Source organism: Hippopotamus amphibius, chromosome 13 (genome assembly GCF_030028045.1).
Source record: "Hippopotamus amphibius kiboko isolate mHipAmp2 chromosome 13, mHipAmp2.hap2, whole genome shotgun sequence".
NCBI lineage: Eukaryota > Metazoa > Chordata > Mammalia > Artiodactyla > Hippopotamidae > Hippopotamus > Hippopotamus amphibius.
This window is the reverse complement of record NC_080198.1, coordinates 91,173,544-91,198,063: the sequence shown is the minus strand read 5'-3', so window position 1 is coordinate 91,198,063 and position 24,520 is coordinate 91,173,544. Positions and strand designations below refer to the sequence as shown.

General features: G+C 44.9%; 1 protein-coding gene across 2 annotated transcripts in view; it reads right to left on the bottom strand.

Moving 5' to 3' along the window:
• The window catches only part of EVC2 (EvC ciliary complex subunit 2), a 146,857-nt gene that overhangs the window by 31,881 nt on the left and 90,456 nt on the right, over positions 1 to 24,520 (bottom strand). For both annotated transcript variants that reach the window (XM_057706637.1, XM_057706638.1), the window contains exons 15-16: positions 20,159 to 20,363; positions 15,889 to 16,011 (exon numbers count right to left, since the gene is read on the bottom strand). In XM_057706637.1, coding sequence (XP_057562620.1) covers positions 15,889 to 16,011; positions 20,159 to 20,363 — 328 coding nt within the window. The remainder of the gene's footprint in view (positions 1 to 15,888; positions 16,012 to 20,158; positions 20,364 to 24,520) is intronic.

Sequence of the window (24,520 nt, the reverse complement as noted above, 5' to 3'; positions counted from 1 at the left end):
ACCTAATCCCGAAAGAGCTCAGAACTGAGGAGGGAAGTAGGCACCCTGGTTGTAGGGCATAAGCTCCAGAGCCAGACACCCAAGGTGTGACTTCCAGCTCTGTCACTTACTAGCTAGCGATCTTGGGCAAGTTCATAAAGTTATCTATGCCTGCATTTCCTCATCTGTAAAATGGGACTAATCACACCACCCAAAACACAGGATTTTAAAAAAGTTTTATTGAGGTATAATTGCCATACAATAGCTGGCATATATTTAAAGTCTACAATTTGACGTTTTACATCTTTATATATTAAATATGCAACCATTACCCCAATCAGGATTCTGAACTCATCCACCATCCCCAAAAGTTTCCTTGTGGCCTGGGTATCCCATCATCCCCACCTCCAGCAACCACTGATTTACAGTCTGTCACTATAGACTGGTTTGTGTTGTCTAGATGTTTATATATAAATAGAATCATACAATAGGTACTGTTTTTGTCTGGATGTTTTCACCCAGCATAATTATTTTAAGACATCCTCCCTTACCATTTTCTTTTGGATTGAGTATTTTTTTAATTGAAGTATAGTTGATTTACAATATTGTGTTCGTTTCAGGTGTACAGCAAAATGATTTAGGTTTTTTTTCAGATTATATTCCATTTCAGGTTATTACAAGATATCGAGTATAATTCCCTGTGCTATACAGTAAATCCTTGTTGCTTTTCTGTTTATGTACAGTAGTTTGTATCTGTTAACCCCATGCCTCTAATTTATCCCTCTTTTGCTCTCACCCTCCCTCTTCCCTTTGGTAACCAAAGTTTGTTATCTATGTCTATGCTTCTGTTTCTGTTTTGTATATAGATTCATTTGTATTACTTTTAGATTCCACATATAAGTGATACCATGTAGTATTTGTCTTTCTCTGACTTACTTCACTAAGTATAATATTCTCTGGGTCCATCCATGATGCTGCGAATGGCACTATTTCATTGCTTAAGAAGATGTGGTATATACATAGACACTGCAACATTACACAGCCATACATTTTTAAAAATGGATTGACTATTTCTTATGCTTCCATTTCACCTCATTTGTGGTTTATTAGCTAAAACTCAGTGTTGTCATTTTGGTGGTGGCTTTAGGGATTATATGATACATCTTGAACTTCTCACGGTCTACCTTCAGGTGATATTATCCCTCTTCACATGGAATAGAAGAACCTTACAATAGTAGAGGTTCCATTTCTTCCTATGGCTTTTGTACTATTTTTGTCATACATTTAAATTTTACATATGTATAAACCTCACATTATCATCATTTTTGTTGAAACAATCCGTCAAAAAAATTTTGTCTTGAGGTGAAATTCACATAACACAAAATTCATCATTTTAAAATAAAAAACTGAGGGGCATTCAGTGTAGCCATCACCTTAACTAGTTCGAAAACATTTTCATCAGTCCAAAAGAAAACCCCATATGCATCAAGCAGTTCCTCTCTAGTGCCCCCTCCTTGCCCAGCCCCTGGCAACCCCTAATCTTCTTCCCGTTTCTCTGGTTACCTATTCTGGATATTTGATATAAATGGACTCATAGCATGTGTAAGTGGCTGTGACTGGCTTCTTTTTTACTTAGTGTGATGTTTTGAGGTTCATCCACATTGTAACATGTATTAGAACTTCATTCATTTTTACAGCTGAATAATATTCCATTGTATGTACAGTCAAGTATTTTCTAAAAAGATTCAAAAGTAAGAAGAGAATCTTACATATTTATCGCTGTAGTTAACATTTCCAGTGCTCATTTCTTTGTGCAGGTCCAGATATCCATCTGGTATGGAAATCCTTTTGCCCAAAGGACTTCCTTTAATATACTTTGCAGTGTGAGTCTCCTAATGATGAAACTGTTCAGCTTCTTTATGTCTGGAAAAGTCTATTTCGCGTTTATGCTTGAAAAATATTTTGTCTAGATGTTGAATTCTAGGTGACAGTTTCCCTCGGGATATTAAACACATTGATCCATTGTCTTCTCACTTGCATTGTTTGCAGTGAGAAATCTGCTGTCAACCTGATCTGTGCTCCTTCCTCTGATTAACATGTTTTTCCTCTGGCTGACATTAAGATTTTCTTTTCATCACTGGTTTGGACCAATCTGACTATGATGTACCTTGGTGCAGCCTTCTTCATATTTCCTGTCTGGGATTCACTGAGCTTCTTAAATCTGTGGGTTTATAACTGTCATCAAATTTGGGAAATGTTCATCCATTATTTCTTCTCATATTTTTCTGTATTCTCTCTCCTCTTCTTCAGCAAATTCAATTACCTGTGTGTTAGGTGACCTGAGGTTGTCCCACAGCTCGAATGATGCTCTGTTCATTCTTTTTCTGTTTACACTTTAGATAGTTTATTTGCTATGTCTTCAAGCCAACTAATCTTTTTTTCTGCAATCTCTATCCTGCTGTTAATCTTATTTGATATGTATATATACACACACGTATATCAACATTATTCATATACGTGTGTGTGTATATATATATCATACATAGTTTTCTTCTCTAGAAGTTTGATTTGATCTTTTGTGTCTTCCATATCTCTACTTAGCTTATTTTGAATGTATGAAACACAGTTACAATGACTGTTTTAATGCCACTCTCTGCTGATTCTAATGTCTGTGTGAGTTCTGGGTTGGTTTCAAGTGACTTTTTTCTTCGCTAGGAGTCATATTTTTCTGCTTTATTGCATTCCTGGTAATTTTTAATTGGATGACGGACACTGTGAATGTCGGTCATGGATATTTTTGTATTTCTATATTTGATACAAAAGTCTTGAGTTTTGTCCTGAGATGCAGGTAAGTTATTTGGAAACTTAACCTTTTCAAAGATTTTTTTCAGGTGGGACCAGAGCAGAGTTAAGTTTAGGTCGAATAATTCCCACTAACAAGGAAAGATCTTTTTCAGTACCAAATCTGATGCTTCATGAATTATGAGGGTCTCTAATCTGGGTGGAAGGAACCCTCACTGTCCTCAGCCCTATGGGAACACTGGGAACTCTTCTCTCTAAACCTTTGGATGGTCCTTTTCTTGGCTTTGGGTAATTTCTCAAATGTATGGGCCAAGCAGATCTCAGAGTTCCCTCTGTGCAGCTCTTTCTTTTCTCGTCCTCTGTGCTGTCAAATCTAGCTGACTTATCTCCTTTGAATTCCTAGCTTTGTCTTCTTCACTTGAGGAGTCCACCAGGTTCTGCCTGGCTTCCTTCCCCTGTGCCACAGCCTGGAAGCTCTTTCAGGGCCATACATAGGACAGTCATATAGGGCTCAACTCATTTGTTCCCTGTTTCTCAGGGATCACTTTTGACTGTTGTCCAGTGTTTTATAAAACCATTGTTTCATAAATTTTGTTCACTGTTTTTTGTTTTGTTTTGTTTTAGGTGAGGGGATAATTTGAGAATTCAATTCCATCATGGCCAGAAGCAAAATCAGTCCCTAGTAAGGTTATTTTGATTATTAAATAATCTACTACTTTTAATTGACTATAACGGTATCTGACAAATTGAAGTGTTGAATGATGGTTAGCTGTTGTTTATTCTTAGTATTAATCTTATTATTAAAAGCAGAATATGGTTAGTGCCATAAAGGAGGTGCATATATAGTGCTATGATATTCAGAGGATGGAGGAAGGGGAGGGGCCAGGGAAGGTTGTGAAGACATTGGCATTTGAACTGGATATTGAAGGATCCAGGCATTTAGGAAGACAGAACAGCACAACCAAAGGCACTGAGGCAGGAGTGTATGGGGTCCCTATGGGATTATTGAGAGAGTGAATTAGACCAAAGCTGAAAGGAAAAGTGGAAGATAAGGGCAGAGAGGTCAGTCAGAAACCACATTACAGAGACCGTCACTGCCAAGGGAAGGTAGATAGCATTTCTCTGGAACAAGAGATGGACAAGAGGTGAACAAGAAATGGACAAAAGGTCCCCTCATTATACACCAGCCATTGAGGCAGGAAACAGATGGGCCCCCAGGGCAAATCGTCTGAGTTTGTTCCTTGTAGACCAATACTCTAAGACAGGAATAACAGGACAATTGGGAGAGGAGGCTGGGCCCTCCCAGATAGAAGATAAGAGACCACATATTCCTCATTCTCAAAGTTAGGAAACCTCCCCCGACCACACATGTGCAGAAAGCCTCCTTGGAGGTCAAAAAGAGAGTGACACCAAGTGGCCAAATCTACCCATAGGCCTCTTTGGTGGAATCCATCTTAGCTAAGAGATGCACACACACACGGGAAAATCCTGAGATACACCAAATATGGACTTTGAATCAGGCAAATCAAAATGATTGGTCAAAGGAAACACGGAATAAATGCCCCACATAAGTGATTTAAACGAGGGTGCAACTCTCTCTGTGAGCCTACTCGTGTGTCTACCCACATGTATTCTGCTCTTTTTTTCCCTAATAAATACTTAACTTGTTTCATTACTTTCCGTCTTTGTGGGAATTCTTTTCTGCAAAGCCATTGGGCCAGGCCTTGTCACTGACCACTGGTCTAGTGACTAGGACTCAGTGCTCTCACCTCCATTACCTGACCTCAAACACTGACCGGGAGCTGAAACCCTACTTCAAGCCACTGCAGGCCAAGGCAACCCGAGATCACCATGAGCTCAGATTTTCATGTTTCCTCCACGTGGTTTCAATCTTCCCCACCACTGGGTGGATAGTGGCCCAAATACCCTGGAAGGCCTAGCTCCTTGTAGAGATGCAGGGTAGAGTGAGGTGACCACAAGGGGTATCTCATTTTATTTATGCAAAGTCATGCCTAAAATGTGGGATAAGTGTAAAAAGCCTTTTGTATGTACTGCAAGAACAACCAGGATAGTGAAATTGAGAAAAGAAAGATTCTCTAACATCCTCTTTCTTTTTCTTTGGAAATTTTAATTTGTTAATTCCAGCACCAAGAGAATGTGCCTCTAAAGAGGGCTTTCATTCTTGTTTAAAAGAACTCCTGGGAAGAGATACAGATTTGCATGTCTATGAGGTATTAATGACAGGCTTAATTAAATATTCAAACTACCTAAAGTAATAAAAATTCATTTGCAAAACAATATGCTGCTAAATACTCTTATTTTAAATGTGAAGCTCAAACAATTTCCTTACTGGTTTCCCTGACAGAATATGTATTTTTGAATGCCCTTGGATGTGCTTTAAACACAAAATAAAATCAACCCATCAATCAGCAGAGAATTATTGAGATTCTATGACACTCAAGACATCACACCTCTACTCCTTGCACAAGTTTGGAAACAAATACAACTGGGTACACAGGTGAGCCAGACAGACACCAAATGTCAGCTTTAATATTGATGGAAACTAGACTGAAAAATGTGGCTCAGATGTGTTTGCAAAGGAGTAGACACTCTGCCAAACAGCAGGCCTCCCCCCAAGCTCATCACATCGTGATCAGAGAATGGGGGCTTGTTGCAGGCAGACTGGCTTCCAAAGAGAGGAGGGAGTTGCACTGAGCATGCTCAGTTCCTTCTTTGATCCAGCCAATCAGGTAACACTCTCCTTGGAAAAAAGTAGGCAAGGAAGAGAGAGAGGCCAGGATGTCACTAGCATAGTCCCTCCATATGGAAAGAGAGGGGTCACAAAGGAGTCACAATAGGAATCTCACATCCAAAAGCTGGGAAGAGATGCTGATGAAACACTATTTAAATATAAGCAAGCACTCATATTCTAGTGGCCGCCCCCCCCCCGCCCCCGCACAACACAGGTCAGTTTAAACTACGCTATGCAGGATGGGCTCACAATTTAAGACTCTCTCCTCTATCTTGCATCAGGAGGGGAGTGGACTCAGTAAATGTGTGCTGGGTTAATGTCTGTTGAATGAAATAACACCTGGCTAAATAAACATCATTAGTGCTTAAATTTAAGATAGAAAAAAATGACTTCTATGCCTGGAAAGACACTGCCACCCACCCCATCATCTAGATAATCCAAGTGCAAAAATCTCAAATAAATTAAGAGTACAGTCTTAAACCAGTCAGCATAGTTTTGTTTCTTTCATTTACGGCTGAGCTGTTATCTCTTATGTACAAGCTTACCATCTAACTAGCTGTGTGACCTAGACAAGCTGCTTAACCTCTCTGAGTATTTTGTTTGTGAAAAGCAAACAATAAAATGACAGGTGACAATGGCTAGTATAGTCTGTGGTACCTAATCAGTCCCTAATAAATAGCAGCTGCCATATTCTTACCACTACTATTATTTTCATTATCATTATCATAATTAATTAAAGAGTCTCCTTTGGTTTGCAGGAAAAAGATAAAACAATAGTTTATAATATTGAGAGTTTTCTTTCCTCCTTTAAAAAGTTTTTTCACTTTTAATTATGAAAACCATGCATAATGTAGAAAAATATTAACAATTGAGATTCCTGGTGAAAGACAGTAGATTTATAACATGCATCTGCTATTCTCTTTAAGGCAGAAGGACTCAAGGAAAACTCTACATAATGACTACTAAAATCTCATTTCTCTTGTCTCATTTGGCTCCTGACATATGGGCAGCAAGGCCTTTACCATTTAGGTAGGAGACTGGTCATCTCTGGGAACTCTGACCAAATTTTAAGAAAGCTCTAAAGTTACTGGTGTTGGGAATTCCCCAAGTGAATGGTTCAACCCAGTTACACCAGAGTGAAGGTCACAGTCTGCAAGTCCAACTTACAGCTCAGAGCTTCCAAGCAGCTTTTAAGTACTCCCCTCTTAGATATGAGCAGACCACCAAGGATGGCCACATACCTGGGAAAGCCTTTGATGAATGTAGAGGTAATAGTAAATATGCAGGAATTTTTTTTATGTTCTCAGAGAGATACAAGAGTTACAGCAGCCTTAAAACAACAAGAGAGTATTATTTCTTTAAGAAGAGAGTATTCAGACAGAAAAAAAAACTCTTGAAAAATTAGAAATTAAAAATATAAGTGAAAAACTCAAAGGTTTGGAAGATAAAACTTAAGATATTCCCCAGAATGTAAAGCAAAAGAACAAAGAGAAGAAAAATAGTACAAAAGAACAATAGACAAGAGGTCCAACATCTAAATAATTAGCAATCTAGAAAGACAGATTAAAGACAGCGAGTTAATCATCAAAATTATTCAAGGAAATTTCCCAGAATTCCAAGATCAGTCAAACTATCCATCAAGTATGAGGGCAGAATAAAAACATTTTCAGTCTTGCAAAATTTTGAAATATTAAATCTCCCCAAGTGTTCTTTCCTAGGAAACTTCTACAGGCTGTATTTCATTAAAAATAAGGAACATATCAGGAAAGAGAAGGATGAAGGGAATTCGTAGCATGACCTCAATATGGCAGCTGTGCATAAGGTATAGAGGACAATGTCCAGGTTGGAGCAGACCTCTCCAGAGGTACAGAGAGAGATGTCCTCAAGAAGATGGAATTAATAGATGACATGACTTGTGTGATGGGCCTGATAGGATATTTGGCCATCTATCAAGAAGTGATTGAATTAGTGATAAGTACATAGAAAAGTAACCAAAAAAGGAACCAAAGGATAATAATAACTCCAGAAAAAACAAAAAAGTTTTACAGGAATAAAAATAAATCTGTTTTTGTATGGCTTAGATGTGAATAACTTTTAAATAATCATAATAATAGAAACCTTAAATACGGATCTAACTATATGGAATGTGGGAGAGGACAGGAAGGACTCATGTGTTGCAGATTGAAAAAGACAGTTAAATCTTATCTTCTATTAAGAAAAGTGAATAGATAATACACCAAATAGAGAAATCAAGAAATGGGAAGATAAGCATGGTATTTAAAGACATTGAGGTAAACACCAAAAGATCAAACTAAAAAATTAAAAGTTGTTATCTCTGGGGATTTGAAAATGTGTATGTGTGTGGCTGAAAGGGGTGCTTTTTTTTTTTGGCACAAAACTTGTAGAATTACATGACTCTTTAAAAGAATGCATGCATGCATAAGTTTGATGCAAATGAAAAGTAAAATTTTAGAATGGACAATGTAGAAAAATGTTACTGCATTCAAACTATCCAAAGATAACTATGGCAACATTTTGGTATGTGAAAAGTAGAATAAAAGATTAGAAAGGTAAGCTGAAGACTATTTGTAAGGCCTTGAATATTATGCTCAGGAAACTGGGTTTTGTTTGGGAGCAGTGGGAAACTATGAAACTTCCCTTAGGAACTCTGCTCAATATTCTGTAATAACCTAAATGGGAAAAGAATTTGAAAAAGAATAGATATGTCTATGTATAACTCAATTACTTTGCAATACACCTGAAATAACACAACATTGTTAATCAACTATGCTCCAATATAAAATAAAACTTAAAAAAAAGAAAGAAACTTCCCTTAAAGTGGTGCTTCAGGGAGATGACTTTGACAGTGTCTGCCTCAAGGGATAAAACAGGGGCAAGAGTAGACATGAAGAGAACCATTTGGAGGCTTTCCCAGTCTTGGTAGGTGGATGGATGGATTTTCTCGTCTCTTCCTAAAATGCCTTCCCTTCCAATGTACCTTTTTTCCTAAGCTTTACAAGGACCTGTACCATCATTTTTCTCTCTTGTCAGGTCATCTGAATACGAGCACATTACTCTCATGCTTAAGCTCCAGTCACTTCTGAAATGACAGGCATGTGAAGAGCTGTTCTTGACAGAAGCACCAGCCACCTCTACATAATTGCCGAGGCTGCTGCAGAAACACACTAGGATGCAAGGTCAATTGCAGCGCAGAAGCTCCACTCCTGATGAAGGGATTGTTAATGAAGTGTGCAAGTATGGCATATCGTGAAACCTGGAAACAGTGAATGAATAATGGATGGGTGACTGGTTATATGGTAGACACAGAGACCAGATGGAGGGCAACATCATTAAAATAATACCAGAAATCATGAGTGAGCAGAAAATATGGTCATGTCACTTTCATTTATATTTAAATGCTCCTAAAGAATATTTATGAGAAATGTATATATACTTTGTGCAAAAGCAGCAAGAGAACGCACTGAAGATGAACTGAAATACTGCCTTCATTTCTGGAGCCATCAAACAAAAACCTGCTAACAGAGATGGGCATCAAGAAACCTGTGTTTAGGCTCTATTCCACCACTTATTAGCTATGTGATCTTGGTCAAGCCTCTTGACCTTTCTGAGTTTTGGTAATCTAATCTGTGAAATGGAAGTACAGTAGTATGAGTCGCTCTACCTCCCTCACTACAGGGGATGTGGAGTGGGATATATGCCAAGGTTCCAAGATCATCTGAAATATCAAGGGGTTGAAAGGAACCCAAGTGCCCCCTAATTGAGGGTTGGTTAAATCATTTAAGACTCACACATACCAAGAAACGCTATGCTGATGATAAAGGCTAAGAGGAAAGTCTCATGTACTGATATGGAAAATCTTCAAATTTCAGCGTTAAGTAAAAAGCAGAGATGGTTGTTAGACAGACAAACAGACACTCAGACAGACAGATAAGTAGGTCGGTAGGTAGGTAGATAGATAGATAGATAGAGAGAGAGTTGAATATACAAAGAGAGACAGATTGATAATGGATAAACAGATCTGTTTCTAATAGTAGGAAAGTAAAAATGAGCTACTTAATTTATGCTGTGTATCTACTCTACTCTGTGGATTGGCCTAGGTATTGAGGCAGGAGAAAGAAGGCACATTCTCTGTCCTGGTCATTCAGCAAGTAAGACCACTGTGAATGGCCACCTTCCAGTCCTGCCGATCTAACAGATTGCCCCAAGCTCTTGAGTCTCTTGGAGGTCAAGGCAGGTGCTCAAATATCTCTTTACCAATTGGGTACCCACCCCCAGGCAACCCTCTTTGGTTGCCCTCCAGGAGAGGGTAGTGGCACCAACATGACTGACCCCTGCAAAGAGCAGATCTGACCCCCTATCAAGCCCACACCAGAACCTTATCCTTGCTGAGGTGTCTGGCCTCAGGGCCCCTCAGTCCCAAGAAACCAATCTAGCTGGGATTGCAACCTTAACCACCATCTCACACTTACAAGCAGAAGGAAAAGAATAGGTCAGACTAAGACACAGCCCCTAACCCTTAGAGCCAATGAGAACAGAGGTCAGGAGAGGAGGACCGACCAACAGAGACCAACTTCTAGAACTACTAATGAATATATCCTGCAAAACATTCTCTACAAGGTGCCTAAATCCTGTCAGTTTTACCTCAAAAGGTCTGAGCTTCTCAGTGTAGCCTTCCAGGCCTCCCATGACCTGGGTCCTCCCTGCCTCCTAGTGCTCCCTTTTCCATACCTAACAGAACATACTCAGCCTTTTTGAGGACAAATAAAGCCACAAAGTCAGCCTCAATAACTTCCAAAGACTTGTTATCATATGCACTTTGTTCTCTAAAACATACTAAAAGTAGAAATCAATAACAAAAGGATAGGTTTTTTTTCTTTTTAAGGATTTGTTAGAATTAAAAATCAATCAAAAACGGATAGGTTAGAAAGTTCTGCTTCTGGCCATGATAGAGGAACAGGGAACAAATTTACTCTTTAACCAGGTTTGCTTTCCCACGACTAGAAAACTAGACAAATCACATGATGCGATACTTTTCAGACACTGGACAACAGGCAGCACAGAACTGGGATACTTGAGAGAAAGGAAATAGACAAAGTGTGCCCCACAGCTGCCCAGCTTACAGCCTGAATGCCGTTCCTTGGACACCAAAGGATGTGGTGGGGAGCCAAGGGGGAGACAAGTAGGTTCAGTAGCCTCAGAAAACAAAAGCAGACTTTGGGAGGCCCCTGTGTCTAGAATTTGTCGGGCACAGTCCTAAAGAGGAGGGAGCTGCCCAGAGAGAGAGAGAGAGAGATTGATTTGTAAGACTGTCTTCAAGGCTTTGGCTGAGTACTGTGCATGCTTGAAAATAAACCAAAAAAACAACCAAAGCCAAGCCAGGGAAAGAACCACTGGAAATGATAAGCAGAAACTTTGCTGGAGCTCACACAGAGCTGGGGAGATTTTGTGTTCCCACTACCCAGAGTGAAAAGACCCCATAACACACAAGGTATCAGGTAGAGTCCCCAGAAGGGTGTTGCCTTGGCAGTGGGGATACATTAGCCCTTGACTAAAGGCAGCTCTTGACCCAAACTAACAAAGCTTAAAAGCAAGTCTTGAAGGGATAAAACTAACCCCAGATAACATATCTACGTGTCAAAACTCCAACACTACTAAAGAAAATACAAAATCCCGTACCCAACATGTAAAACCTACAATGCCTAGCATCCAATCAAAAATTACCATGCATGCAAAGAAGCAAGAAAATATGATCCAAAATCCAGAGAAAAATCAACTAATGGGAATAAGAGAGATGATGGAATAAGCAGACAAGGACATTGAAACAGTGATAAGAAAAAGAAATGAGGTGTACGGATCAGAAAGGAGGCTATGAAGCTGTGATTATCTGTAGACATTACGACCGACTATGCAAAAAATCAACAGAATCAACAGACATGTCGCACAACAATCCTAAGAGGTAGGTGTGTCTATCATCCACACTTGAAAGATGTGTACACTAGGGCATAGAGTGGTTAAGTAACTTGCTCAAAGTCACAAGGCTAGAAAATGACAGAGCTAGGGACTTGGACCCAGCAGTTTAGCTCCAGAGGTAGAATAAGGGAGTCTGGAAAGATTTATAAAAATTAGTAACATTTCTTTACATAAGTATCAAATAAGCCCAAAACAATTGAAAATAGGCCATAATTCACAACCGCAACCAAACCTATAATGTATCTAGGAATCATCACAAAAAATGCACAAGACCTTATGTACATGTATACCTTATGCATAAGGTGACCCTAAGATTTGTCGCCCAAGTTGAGAATAAAAGGAAGAGCTAACAGGAAAGGACATGGGGATGACAGGGGAGACAGGGACTGTCCCAAGCATACGGAGATGGATGTTTACTCTACTTAATGGGAACAAATGTAAAATCTAATAAAGATCCTAAAAGAAGATCCACATAAAATAAGAAACATTCCACCTTTTTGGAGGGGAAGACAATTCTCAAATTAACCTGGAATTTTAGTTCAATCCCAACAGAAATTTATTTTGGAACTTCATTAATTTATTCTAAAATGTACAAGCCCTCCTGAGTCCTCTGGGATGAAAATCATGTATCTGTGGGTTTGTAAGGACCCCATCAGAAGGACCAGGTGTCTGTGGAGTGCCACAGGTGCACACCAGCCTCTCAGGATGCTTGCCTCTGACAGGAGCTGACACCTTAGTCCGATAACCCATCAGTTGGACAGAAAAGGTGGGCAGGCAGGAACCCACTTTCATCCTCTGCCTGTCTCTCTTTCCCTCCCTGAATCAGTCACATAATTGTTTCTCCCATGTGCTGCGGCAGGAGTTGGGGACCCACCACCCCATCCCTGAGGGGACTTGGGGACCCTCAGACGGGGCCTGGGACAGTCTGGAAGGGACATCCAGACACGGGTGGGCTGTGACAGATGGGAGGTGACCCTCACACGCGGCTTGTGGCAGTGAGGAGGGGACGCTGTACCTTTCTCATTCAGAAAGAATTATATGACACATTCAAGGTGGAGCTCGGGGGAGTCAGGTGGCCTCTATGTGAAAGCAGGAGGCAAACTTCTAAATGGTCGATGCACAAATTGGCTTCTCATCTAAAACTGGGAGCATCTCAAGAGCGGGATCCTGGGCCAGTGCCTGGCCCAGAGCACAGGCCACAAAATGTTCCCTAAAGGAGGAAGCGAAGGAGAACGAGGGGCAGGGAATGGGGAAGGCTAAGGAGGGCGAGGAAAAGGAAAAAGATGGAAGCAAGGGAGGGGACGTGGGGAAGAGGAGCAAACAGCCCTTCTCTCTGTCACTGCGGGCCCAGCACCATGATGGAAAGGGCATGGGGGATGGAGGCAGAGGCGCCTTGTGGGAGCCCCAGCTCAACCACTTACGGATGGCGTGACCTTGGGCAAGTCTGCCAACCCCTCCAGAGGGCAGAGTCTACACCAGGGACCTATCAACCTGAGGCTGAGGGTTAGAGGGGATATCTGGTGCAGATTATAGTAAAGAATGGGGGCACCTGGCAGGTGCTTCCAGCAGGCTCTGCAACCCCAGCTGTGAAGCCACAGTCCCTTTGGGGACAGCACGCTGCCAGGCAGGCCGGGGCTTGACAATGGGTCTGGGGGCAGTGGTCAGCAAGCCCCTCCACTCCATCTTGACAGCTGCATGAGCTTGGAGGGGCTTCCCAATCCTGAAACACGATCAAACAACTCTCAGGTGCTGGTATGCCCCCCAAGGGCTGTCATTTCTGTGCAATTACCCTGCAGATAAAAAAACCTGAACAATTGCCGCTTGGATGCTAAGAGATGCAGCTGATCAATTTCGGGAGGAGCATCAAAGCCACTGACTGGGGAGTGCCTATTTTATTGGCACTTGCCACAATGAAATAGCCATTTGGGAAGATGGCCTGTCATGAAAAGGTCGCAGCTGACAGATGACTCTCAGCTGCCTTTCTCCATGAGGCTGGGATTAGGTAGCCTACGGGCTGCCCTATTATTGGGGAAAGGGGAACTGGAGCCCCCTCCAGAGTTAAAAAGCGCCTTCCAATCCATCTGCTCCTCACAAACGCGGTGACTAGTGGGTTGTCGTTGTCGCAATTCTGACTTTACAGATGTGGGAGCCAAGACATGTTTGTCCAACCTTGCACAACTGTGGAAATAATCATATTCCGTGAGAATATTCCCCGTCGAAGACAAAGAAGAAATAGAGCTTTAGTTTTAAGTGCTGGATCTACCGGCATCTGGCTGCAGATACTTGGGTGAACTCACTGTGGAGACTCAGTTTCCACATCTGTAAAATAGGGATATTCATCGTTCCTACTTCTTAGGGAAGTCGGGAGGGCTAAAGCACATAATGGACTGAACGAGAGGCAGGCTAGAATGGTGGAAGTACGTAGGGTCAGGTGAACTCAGGGCGGGTGGCCTGCTGAGCCTGGCTCAGGAAAACCTCCGGGCCTTCTCACCCCATCCTTCATCCCGCCCCTCTCCTCCTTCTACGGCACTGGTGAGACTCAGCCCATCTTCCCAGCCAGGCCCTTGAGACCTTCCACTCCTGGTCTGCTCCCCCATCCCCTTGGGAGACCCAGCACCCCAGCAAAGCAGCCTTTTCAAGGGGCTGCAGAACTCTCTCTGGGCTCCTCCGAACCTGCACCGTGTCCTTGGCCATGGCTCAGGCCACCCATTCCTTCCACCAAATCAAACCCTGACTTTTCCTTCTCCAACAATACCTACCTTAAGTCTGACAGCATCGGAGGAGACGCCCTGCCCCACCCCCCACGCTGCTAGCTCTTCCACGTAGTCCCTGCCTGGCTCCACCCCTCTCCTCTTCCCCTCCTGGGTGAACTGGGAATCCACTGGGCAGGCTTGGCTCAGCTCTGCCCTGAGAGCCCCACTTCTGCTCCTCCAGAAATGCTGCCCCCAAGGACCCCCAGGGACACCTGTGGTTGGGTGACCGAGTCTGTTTAATTTGGGGATGTTTAGCAAGCCCATCTGACTCTCATACTAATTCCCATCTTCTGAATTAGCCTTTAACAGTAAGACAGATGGTATTTCCACCTGTACCTGCCTTAGTCTTTGTCTTATGTCTCAATTTTATATAGAACACGGGTGGGAATAAGGGTGCTACCTCTTGCGTCCCTTAAGACATCAACAACCTGGACACACCTGGAAGGAGCCAGGACTTTGCCTGGAGCAGGTTCTACGGCTCTTTGCCAGATTACGCATTTGTGTTTTGAGAAATACACTTACATTAAAAAAAAAAAAAGAAATTAAAATAACTAGGCAAAGGACCCGAGGGACAGAAGGTAGGAACAAAAACAGCAGCTCTAGACTATGGTCTGTACATCCACTCACTGACATACTCCTCTGGAAGCCTGCCCTTTGCTGGGGGAGGCAGCTGGCCCCTGGCAGTGACAACGTGGTATTGATTCTTAAATGTCACCTTCTCAGAGAGACCTGACCTGACTCTCCCACCCACAGTGGATCCCACTTCCCCCTGGCTGTCCCCCCGACCCCATCACTGCCACATCATCTTATTCATTTCTTTAACGGCACTGATCACAGTCTATCATTTTAAGTGCTTTTTGTCTAGAATGTGCGTCTCTGAGGGCGGGGACCACCCCAGCGGTCGTGAACACCGTGCCTGGGACATTGCTGCTTCCTCAGCATCCCAGTGGAATGAAGGAACAGCATGAAATGTACTAGGACAGGAAAGGAAGTTGGGAGGGAGGGGTAAGTGGGAGAAGTGGGTGTTCCAGGAAGGCTTCTTGGAAGAGGGGGCATCCGAGGACAGAGGCAGTGCTTTAGGGTTGGGGTCAGAACAAAGTCCACTTATTCCAGTAAAAAGAGGTAGAAAGGTAAATCCAGGAAGAAGGAAGGACACAGTAAGCAGCATGTGGTCATACGTGGTATGCGCAGCAACAAAAGTGCAAAAAAAGGGAGCTGGAGAGGAAAGCCGGGTTGCTTGTGGGGCACAGAGAGGGGCGTGCACAGTAAATGTGGAGACAGAAGTGAAGCAGCACAAGTGAACCCCTCAGCACACAGCCAGGCACAAGGATGGCGGCAACCACAGGCCATGGAGACAGCGACAGAGATGAGGCCAGAAGGATGGAGTGGAGGGAGACCTCCTGGGGGAGAAGTGGAGGAAGACGGTTCCAGGCAGATGGACCAGGTGAAAAGGTGCAGGGGGCCGGGGTGGGTCCCATCTGCAGGAGCACAATGTAAAAACCAGATGCTGGGTGGAGGTGGACGGTCACAGCCCCCGAGGGCGCTGTGTGCCCTCAAACTGGGTGGCCGCCAGCCCTGCCACATGCGATGAGTGACAGATGCAACACTGACCTTTTCAACCAGGTCTTCGGGGCCCTGTTCCTCAAAGAGCTGGATTTTATCTTCAGTGCACTTCTTCAAAAGGTCTGTCTTGCTTTTGCTCTTGGAGCGCGGCTTCCTCGCCTTGGACTGTGGCTGCAGAAGGGGGAGAAAACATGGGCGAGAAAGTGATCACCAGCAGGCTGGTGCAGCCCCCGGTCTCCCCGAGCCCAGAGAGGCTCCTGCAGCTCTCGGTACCACACAGCTGTCTTAGCCAGAGAAGGGAGGAGAGATGAACACTTTCCTGGGCAGAGCTACAGCTTTGCAGTCAGACAGACAGCGGCCCCACCCATGTCCACCTTCTCTCCAGCAGGGGGACCTCAATCTATCGGCCTCTCTATGCAGGCACAGGACGGAAGAGGTCCCTGTCCTTGGGAAGCTTACAAACTCGCGGAGGAATCAATTGGTAAACATGAGAACAAATAACTGACCAAGATACTCAGAGGATCTGTGAGCGCCATGAAGACAAGGAGACGGAATGAGGGTGCTGGCTGTTATCTTACGTTGGGCGGATGGGGACAGGTGTGCAGAGGTGAACGGCCGCTGAGGACATCCATATGCTTCCGTTCAAGGAGGCACCATGCATGGGGTTGAACATACACCATCCTCCTAGAATAACAGTCTGCACAACCTACACACACATACCAGCTTCTCACAAATGTGAGGAAGTGACATTGCAGCTGAGCCCCACAAGACAAGGTGTCAGGAGTGTGAAAATGTGGGAACAGAAGGTTCCAGACCCTGAAGACCTGAAGCCCAGAGCAAAGCTGAGAGGAGCCGAAGAAGAGGTTGTGGGTGCTCAGTAAATTGATATTCAAAGAATGAATGAATGAATGAGTGTAGCAGATGCTACAATCTCTGAGCCTCAGTTTCCAGACTTGTAAAATGGACATCATAATACCTACTTCATAGGATTGCTGCAAGAACATAACACAATGGAACATAAACATAACATAATCTAAAATAAGCAGAACAATATAACAATACAGCATACTGTAGCACAACACAATACAACATGACGACATGCCATAACAACAGAATATAGCGTAACATGAGAATATAACAATAACACGACATAACTTAGCAAAACATAACACCATGCAGCACAGCGTAATGGAGAATGACCAACACAACACCACACTACACCTAAGATGCTCAGTACAATATGTGGCCAGTGGTCCTCCCCACGAGGGCCTGTCCTCTTCCCTTCCCAGCTCACATGCCCACCCTTTCTCCACTCTTTCACTGCTGTGATCTCCCAGAGCCTGCTCTAGACCTAGACTCAGGCCTGCCCACCAGACTCTGCCCTGGCTCCTATGGCCATGGTGATAATACAAGAGAAGACCCCAGTATCCTCAGGGCCTGCCCCAGCCCACTCAGAGGAAGCAAGCACATACACAGTAATTCACTGAGTTCAGGCACCCCCATTTGACAGAGGAGAAGACTGAGGCCAGAACAGAACTGGTGGCCTCAGCCACGTCATGGGAGCCCTGAGAACTAGATGGTGAGCTTCCTAACTCCTGAGCCCAGCGTCTTTAAATACTCAGGCTGGGCTCAGCTAATCCCATGAGTGAAGTATAGTTTTTATCTCCTGATCTAATGGGGATAATACTAAAAAGAGGAAATTGTGGGTCAACCTCTCTTAGGAACAGAGCTGGGCTGGTGGGTAAGACCCTGAAGCCCGGAGCAAGGATTGGCACTGGGAGAGGGGGGGAAGCCAGACTGGGATGGGGATGGGGGCTGATCGTGTACCTCTCTCCCAGCCCCACGCACAGTGACGTCAAGTTGGTAGCCTGAAATTGGCCTTGGAAGGAGTGTTTACACCAGGGAAACGGGCAAATGCTACAAATCAGGAACCCTGAACCCCCACTGAGAGTCAGTTTACCAGCACGTGACTGGTCTGGGGTCAGACCACATGGTAGAACTTACTTCCTGGCAGAGAGCCAGGGTAAAGCTTGAAGAAGGGCAGCAAATCCGACTTGCAGGTCTCTTAGAGTTTATGAGGGCCTCAGCACTCGTTTGCATCAATCGTCTGAGAGCCCTGGGAGGCACTGGCTGGTGTGTCAACCAGAAAATACCGCCCTTGCTTAGGGTCCTGAATCCAAAGGGCGGTCAACAGGGAAGAAACTGAGGGATCACCTAGCAGTAAGAACAAAGACCGAGTGGGGAGGTCCAAGGGAACGGTGATGAATGGAGCACAACTAAATCTTTCTACATATCAGACCAACCTGATTCCCACAATAATCCTCATTATACCCATTTTACAGATGAAAAAAATGATGGAAGAAAACGTCAGGCTGAGATAAGTAATAAAATAAGATAAAATAAAAATAAAGTAAGAATTTAAAAAAATTGAAGTGCGGGGTCCCATCCTGCTGGCCTGCAGGATAACTCGCCCACGCCCCCAGGCTGGCCAGGGAGGGCCTGGGGATGGAGCGGCTTTTTGTGCTGCCCTCCCGGGGCTGCCCTCCGTGCTGGTGCCAGCAGCCTCCATCACCGCCTGCACTGCTACTTTTCTCAACGTGCTGCTTGCGAAGGGAGCCAGGCTCAGCCAACTGCCTGCTCCACCCCCTGCCACCGTCCCTGTCCCTGCATTTCTAGAGGGTTTCCAGGGAGCCCAGAGAAGGTGCATCCACCCCTCTGAGGCAGAGAGCTAGCCCAATTCAATTTTAAAATGGAGCAGACACCTAATTCCTGCCGGGACTGTCTCGTGGTCAGCTCAAAAGCAGGGGAAACATGACTTACGTGGAAATATTTTTACTCATTGTTTGAAAACCTTTTACACATTTTTGAAGATAATCTGTCCCTAACTTTTTAACTACCACCATTTTATATATCCTGCACCATTCTAATAACAGAAAAAAAATCCACTTTTTAAAAACATGTGAAAGAATATAAAATCTTCCAAGTTGTTTCTGTCCACTGTTTTTTACTCAGAAAGGATGTGCCTGAATTTTTTTTCTCCTCAAGGAGAAGCAGTGGGTTTAAAGTCGGAAAGCACCAGCTCCGAGACCAGTCCTTCTGCCTCCTCTTACCTCGGTCAATTCACTTTTCCTCTGCTGGTTGCTTCTTTCCTCTGTAGAATGGGGACAAAACATCTACCTCGTGGCCCTGCTGTGAACCACAGATGAGCTATTGGAAGTGCAAGTGATTCGAAATGTTTTCAATCTCAACGTAATATTATCTCAAGGGTGATAAGTTCTCACATTCTGCCCACACCCAGTGGTTGGTTGGTTCAGTCAATAAGATTTACTGCACACCTACTATGCGCCAGGCACCTTCTAGGTGCTGGGATGGAGTGGTGAACGGGCACTATAAATAGGGAACTTGCTGGTAGTGGGGGCACAGACCATGAATAAGTCAAGAAACCAGGACATTTCAAATAGCGATCAAGTCTACAAAGCAGCGGGAACACAGCACGGGGACGGATGCCTGGGGAAGCAGTGATTTTGTGTGGTGCTCAGGGAGGACCTCTGTGCAGGTGACATTTGAACTGAGATGTGAAGAGACCACAAAGAGCTGGCCCTGTGATATTCTCGGCAGAGGAAACAGCAAGTTCAAAGGCCGTGTCTTAGGTGGGATTGAGGCAGAGCCAGAGCAGGCACTGGGGTGCACATAGTTTCCTGAGAGGGGAGCTCAGAGCAAGGAGTAGGGGGTGAAGGAATCAGGACAGGGGGCGGAAAGGGCCACACAAGGTGGGCGTCTCAGGTAGGGTCTGGCCTTGACTGGTCCACAGGGGGCTCCAGAGTACACCCTGCACCCAAGAGTTGCCTCCTCTGCGGCACATAACAGGTGCTCACTACAGGTACCTGTCAGTCCTCATCCTACGAGGCCCAGGGTGAGAGATGCCCTTTTACACTTGAGCTGAGCATGCTCCTTGTGCCATTACAGAAGTACCCTGAGTGGGTCACTGGCTGTGGCCAAGGGAGGGGGCAGGAGGAAGAGTCACCTCTCAGGGCAGGTGGCTCCCATCGCCGAGGGGACGGACCACTTAGGAGAGGGGTGTAGCTGTGAGCCGTGAGTGGCCGAGACTCAGGGCTACCGGAGGACAGTGCAAAGCCCAGGTACCAGTGTGTCCACTACAGAACTTAAGGTGGTTCCAGGAACAGCTGATGCCAACAGGGCCCGCGAGGAGAGGGCAGGAGATGCGCTGAGGGTGGGTGGTGGGGCCGGATCCCGCAGCATCAGCGGGCAGAGGGGGCCCCGCCTCTGCACCCACGAGGCCCTGAGATGCCCATCCTACCTGCAGCTCAGGCGCGGCCAGCACCTGGTCCAATTTCAGGAACTCTGCTTCTCGCCACGCAGCCTGAAATTGCTGCAGCAGGACTCGGGCCCGGATTTTGGGGAGGGCCAAGCTCCTGTCCATCTGAGCGAAGCAGCCGTGAACTTCCTGCCTCATTCCGAACAGCTCCTCTTCGGACAGGGAGAAGGCGGAGGAGCAGAGCTTCCTGGAACAGCAAGAACAGCGATGTGTTCTCGTGGAGAGAAGACAGTGCGGGTTGTGCTGGCAGCGGGAAACTGTGAATTCAAAGCTCAAATTCCACTAGTCAAATCCACGCCTGCAAAACAACACCATCTCAATTGGGCATGCGCTCCACAAGGATTTCTTGAGCACCTAATGTGTGTCGTGATGGACACATCATCACATCAGAGCTAAGAATTCAGAGTTGGATGAGATGAGCCTGTGAGCATGTCTGTGAGGTGGCAACAGGCCTCCCGGCACTCATGACCTTGAAGAGAACCTGGTGTCCCTTTAGAACAGGTGTGAAAACAAAGAACCGTCCACAGAGCCTGGTTAGCAGCAAAATGTAAGTAGGGACCAGCAGCCCAGAGGAGAGAATGTTATCGGGAATGTCCCCCTTTTCCTCCCAGGCAAGGCCTACAGCCACTCTACAGGGGAGAACGGCCATAAGCTCTCTTTCCTGTCTCTGGGGACCCAGTTCTGGCCAATGAGATGGAAGAGGAAGTCTGCTGGGACTTCTGAACAGGATGTCCTCCCTGACCCAGGGGACAGCATCTAGTGGGGGAAGGCTGTCTCTTCCTTTCTGCTTTGGGCAACACGTGTCTGTTCGTTGATCACTCAACAAATCTCCACGTGGGCGTCTGGGACTTTGGCTCAGCTAGAAAGCTCTCTCGTGAAAACAATAAGACCATCAGGGCTGACCTGGGCTCCCAGCCAGAGGCAGTCTGAAGGCCCCAAGCCCACGTCTTGGGTTCCACGGGACCCACCAATTTTTTGGAAGCACTTAAGGAAACTGCAGCTACTCCTTTGTACCTTTTCTCATGGAGAATCTCTGCCCACGTTTGCTGCTTATGTGGAATTCAAGGTGAAAGCAACTCTGAAATGAATCTGAGTCTTTATTCTTGCCCATCTTCAAAACTGATTGGCCCTGGGTGGTCTGGTCTTAATCCTCCACTAGGTAGACACCAAGATAATGTAGAAATATGGGAGACAGGGTCTTTTCCCTGAAGGAATTTAAGATCCAGGCAGAAGTTTAGCAAAAAGGTCTCAAAAACACGCTTTCCCTGGCAAAAGTCGCATCCTGATTAATTCTCACTTTGTCCGACCAGGTTTATAGCAACTCCATCTTGCTTGAAATTGGGAAGCTTATAAAACTATGTTTCAAAACTACTGTGCAAAGCCATTTCTACTTGATGTCTCAGAAATAAAGGCTGCAACCTTTTAGAATCTTAAATAAGCAAAGTATATAAACAGACTCACATTGTGTATACTGTTAGTTGACCCTCTTTAACACTTAGGAAAATCATAAAGCGCTTCCTGCTAGCAAAGCAACATTTCTCTTTTCCTGCTGAACAACTCAATTAGTGGCAGCTTTGTAGTAATATTCCCTGCAAAATGGGACCAAATGAAGGTGAAGAACATGACCATCGAGTAATGGGAATGTCAAGTCCAATCCATACACTTTGAAGAGCCTAAAGCAGGCTGGATGGAGCAAAGAGACTCTCGTCGAATGCAGATTGAGCTGAATAATTCCTGCTGAGAACAATTTGTGGAAGAAGTGGCATTTAAGGATCTGATTTGTATGGGCTTGGGGAAGACGACATCTTGTTTGTTCAAGAAAACAAAAACTAACAAAGATTGCGAACTAAACAAGGACAGAACCATAAAAAAGAGATGAGAAAGAGGGGAGAGGTCACTTCATCTAAACCAAGGCAATCTCACCCTCTGTGAACACCTAGGACCTCTCCTCTCTGGCAGCAAGGTCAGTCCCCGGGGAAGAGCATTGAGGGAGGAGACACTGCATCCCTAAGGCCAGGAAGACCCTGTTCCATGGGATGTAACTGCCACCAAGGAAGGATGGGCATTGCAGAAAGATGCTCTGCTATCTTTTATCCCTGAAAGGGTTCAAGGAGAGCTCAGGCCTCGGTGCAGATGGGGAGGACCACGGATGTCCAGCAGGCAGCATGAAGGATCAAGAGAGGAGGGGGACAGATGGACCGAGCAGATACACTGAGGACTCCTTCCTCTCCCCTCTCCCCCACCCCCACCCTCAACACCCGCTCCACAATCCTATGTCGATGCAACCATTTCTAATCAAAAGGGCTGCAGCTTCATTATTGAAATTGTGGCTGAGATCCAAATTAAACTGTGGACTGGCCATACGAGAAAAGAACAGTCAAAGGGCTTTGGTTTTATTTATTCGCTTGAATATGGTTTTCTGGGTTGGGTGGTTTCTTTAAGGAATACTGATTGGTGGGACTGTTGGTTAAAGGGAAAAGAGGCGCTATGTTACAGCCAAATTGGCACAATTATGCCCTTATGTGCATACAGTCTGTACTACGCTAAATAAATAGACTGGGTAGCTGGTGGTTATTGTTTATCTTCACTGCGCTGCTGTGGTGGGGGTTTTGATTTTGTTCCTTCATGCAGTGAGACTGGACTCCCCATTTCACACCCAGACAAGGACCTGCCAAGCTTCTCCACTGCCCAATCTTGCCTGCCCTCAGCAAAGCACCAGTGGACAGTGTCCCCTTGTCTCTGGCTCCCAATACCAGGTCAGTGGCTAGCACCCAAAACATACTTCCTTCAGAGCTTGGTAAGGATCCTGGTAAGGATATGATTACCTGGTTAATTGCTCCTGCTTTATGGATCACAATCATCTATTTATGTGTCTGTTTTCCTCCCAATAATCTGAGTTCTTTCAGCACAGGAATGATAGCAGTGATGATAGCAGCTACCTCTTATCAACCACTTACTGCAGACCAAGGTTGTGTTAAAAGATTGGCATATACGTGCTCATGTAATCCCTCATTAATGCTGTGGAGTTGGCATTTTGCCACATGTGGTTGATGGTCTAACCTAGAGCCACTTCTTTGCCCCTTGTCAACTCAGCTTTTGTTTAGATGGGTTACTCTCCAACAATGTTGGGGTAGGAACATCCCTCACAGCCCCAGAGATGGAATCCCAGGTGGTCTCAGGCAGAAGTTGGCAATCTATGGCCTGCAGACCAAATCTGGCCCACTGCCTGTTTTTGTCAATAAAGTTTTATTGGAACACAGTCACGTTCACTTATGCATTGCCTATAGCTGTTTTCACGCTACCAGGGCAGAACTGAACAGTTGCAACAGAAACCATGGAGCCCTCAGAGCCTCAAACAGTTACTATCTGGCACTTTATAGAAAAAGTCTGCTGCCCTTCAGTGTAAGACAATCATGGCCATTCACTCTCCTTGCTGGTAAATGGTTTAGGCGTGGGCTTGTGATGTAGTCCTGCCCAGTGGGATCGGAAGGATCAGTGCCTCAGATGTTAAAAAAAAGAGATGATGTATGTGACAGCTAGAGCTGCAGCAGCCATCCTGAAACCATGAGGGGCTGAGCCCAAAGACCAAGGCAGCACACTGAGTATAGTGGAGCAGAAAGATATTGAGGGCTGGATTCTTGATAGTATCATTGAGTCATAGAATCAAAACTAGAAAATTTACCTCCGGACTTCTTATAAAATGTTTTCTTTACCTTCTAACAACCTAATAGTATCATGTGCTGCTGAAAGCACCATAAATGATTTAGCATTGTCATCCCATTCTACAGGCAAGAAAGATGAGGCTTAGCGAGGTTAAGTAGCTTGCCTACACTCAGACAGTTGGTGGTGGTGCTGGGATTTAAACCCAGGTTTTTGGTCTACATGGCTCACATTTCATTCTTCTCTGTAGCCCCATGTGGGCCCTGTTTGAGGCTCCTCCAGTTTCCAATCTGATGTCCTAGCCCCAAACAGCTGTCAAAGCTTTGTGGCACCTGTCACACAACTGAAGGCTCCTTTTGGGCCACACCAATCTAAGCCTGCACAAAGAGCTAGCAAATGCTGCAGGGGAGTGCAGCGCTGGCCCCTCTAGAATTTGATTTTAACTTGTCCTCATTGCTTCCATAGCTCTCCTATAGCTTTAAAAACATTAGTGGTGCAAATAATCCATTATTTTGTAGTCATTGCACCAGGAGTGTTGGTGGGCCATGGCTTACAGCTCCCTACTCAGACACGGGTGTCATTCCACGGTTCTTGAACTCAGTGAATGAAGAGCCCAGGTAAAGAGACAGTGCAGCAGGCTGTAAGGCCTGGATGGAGGCCCACTACCATGTGTTCCCTGACATC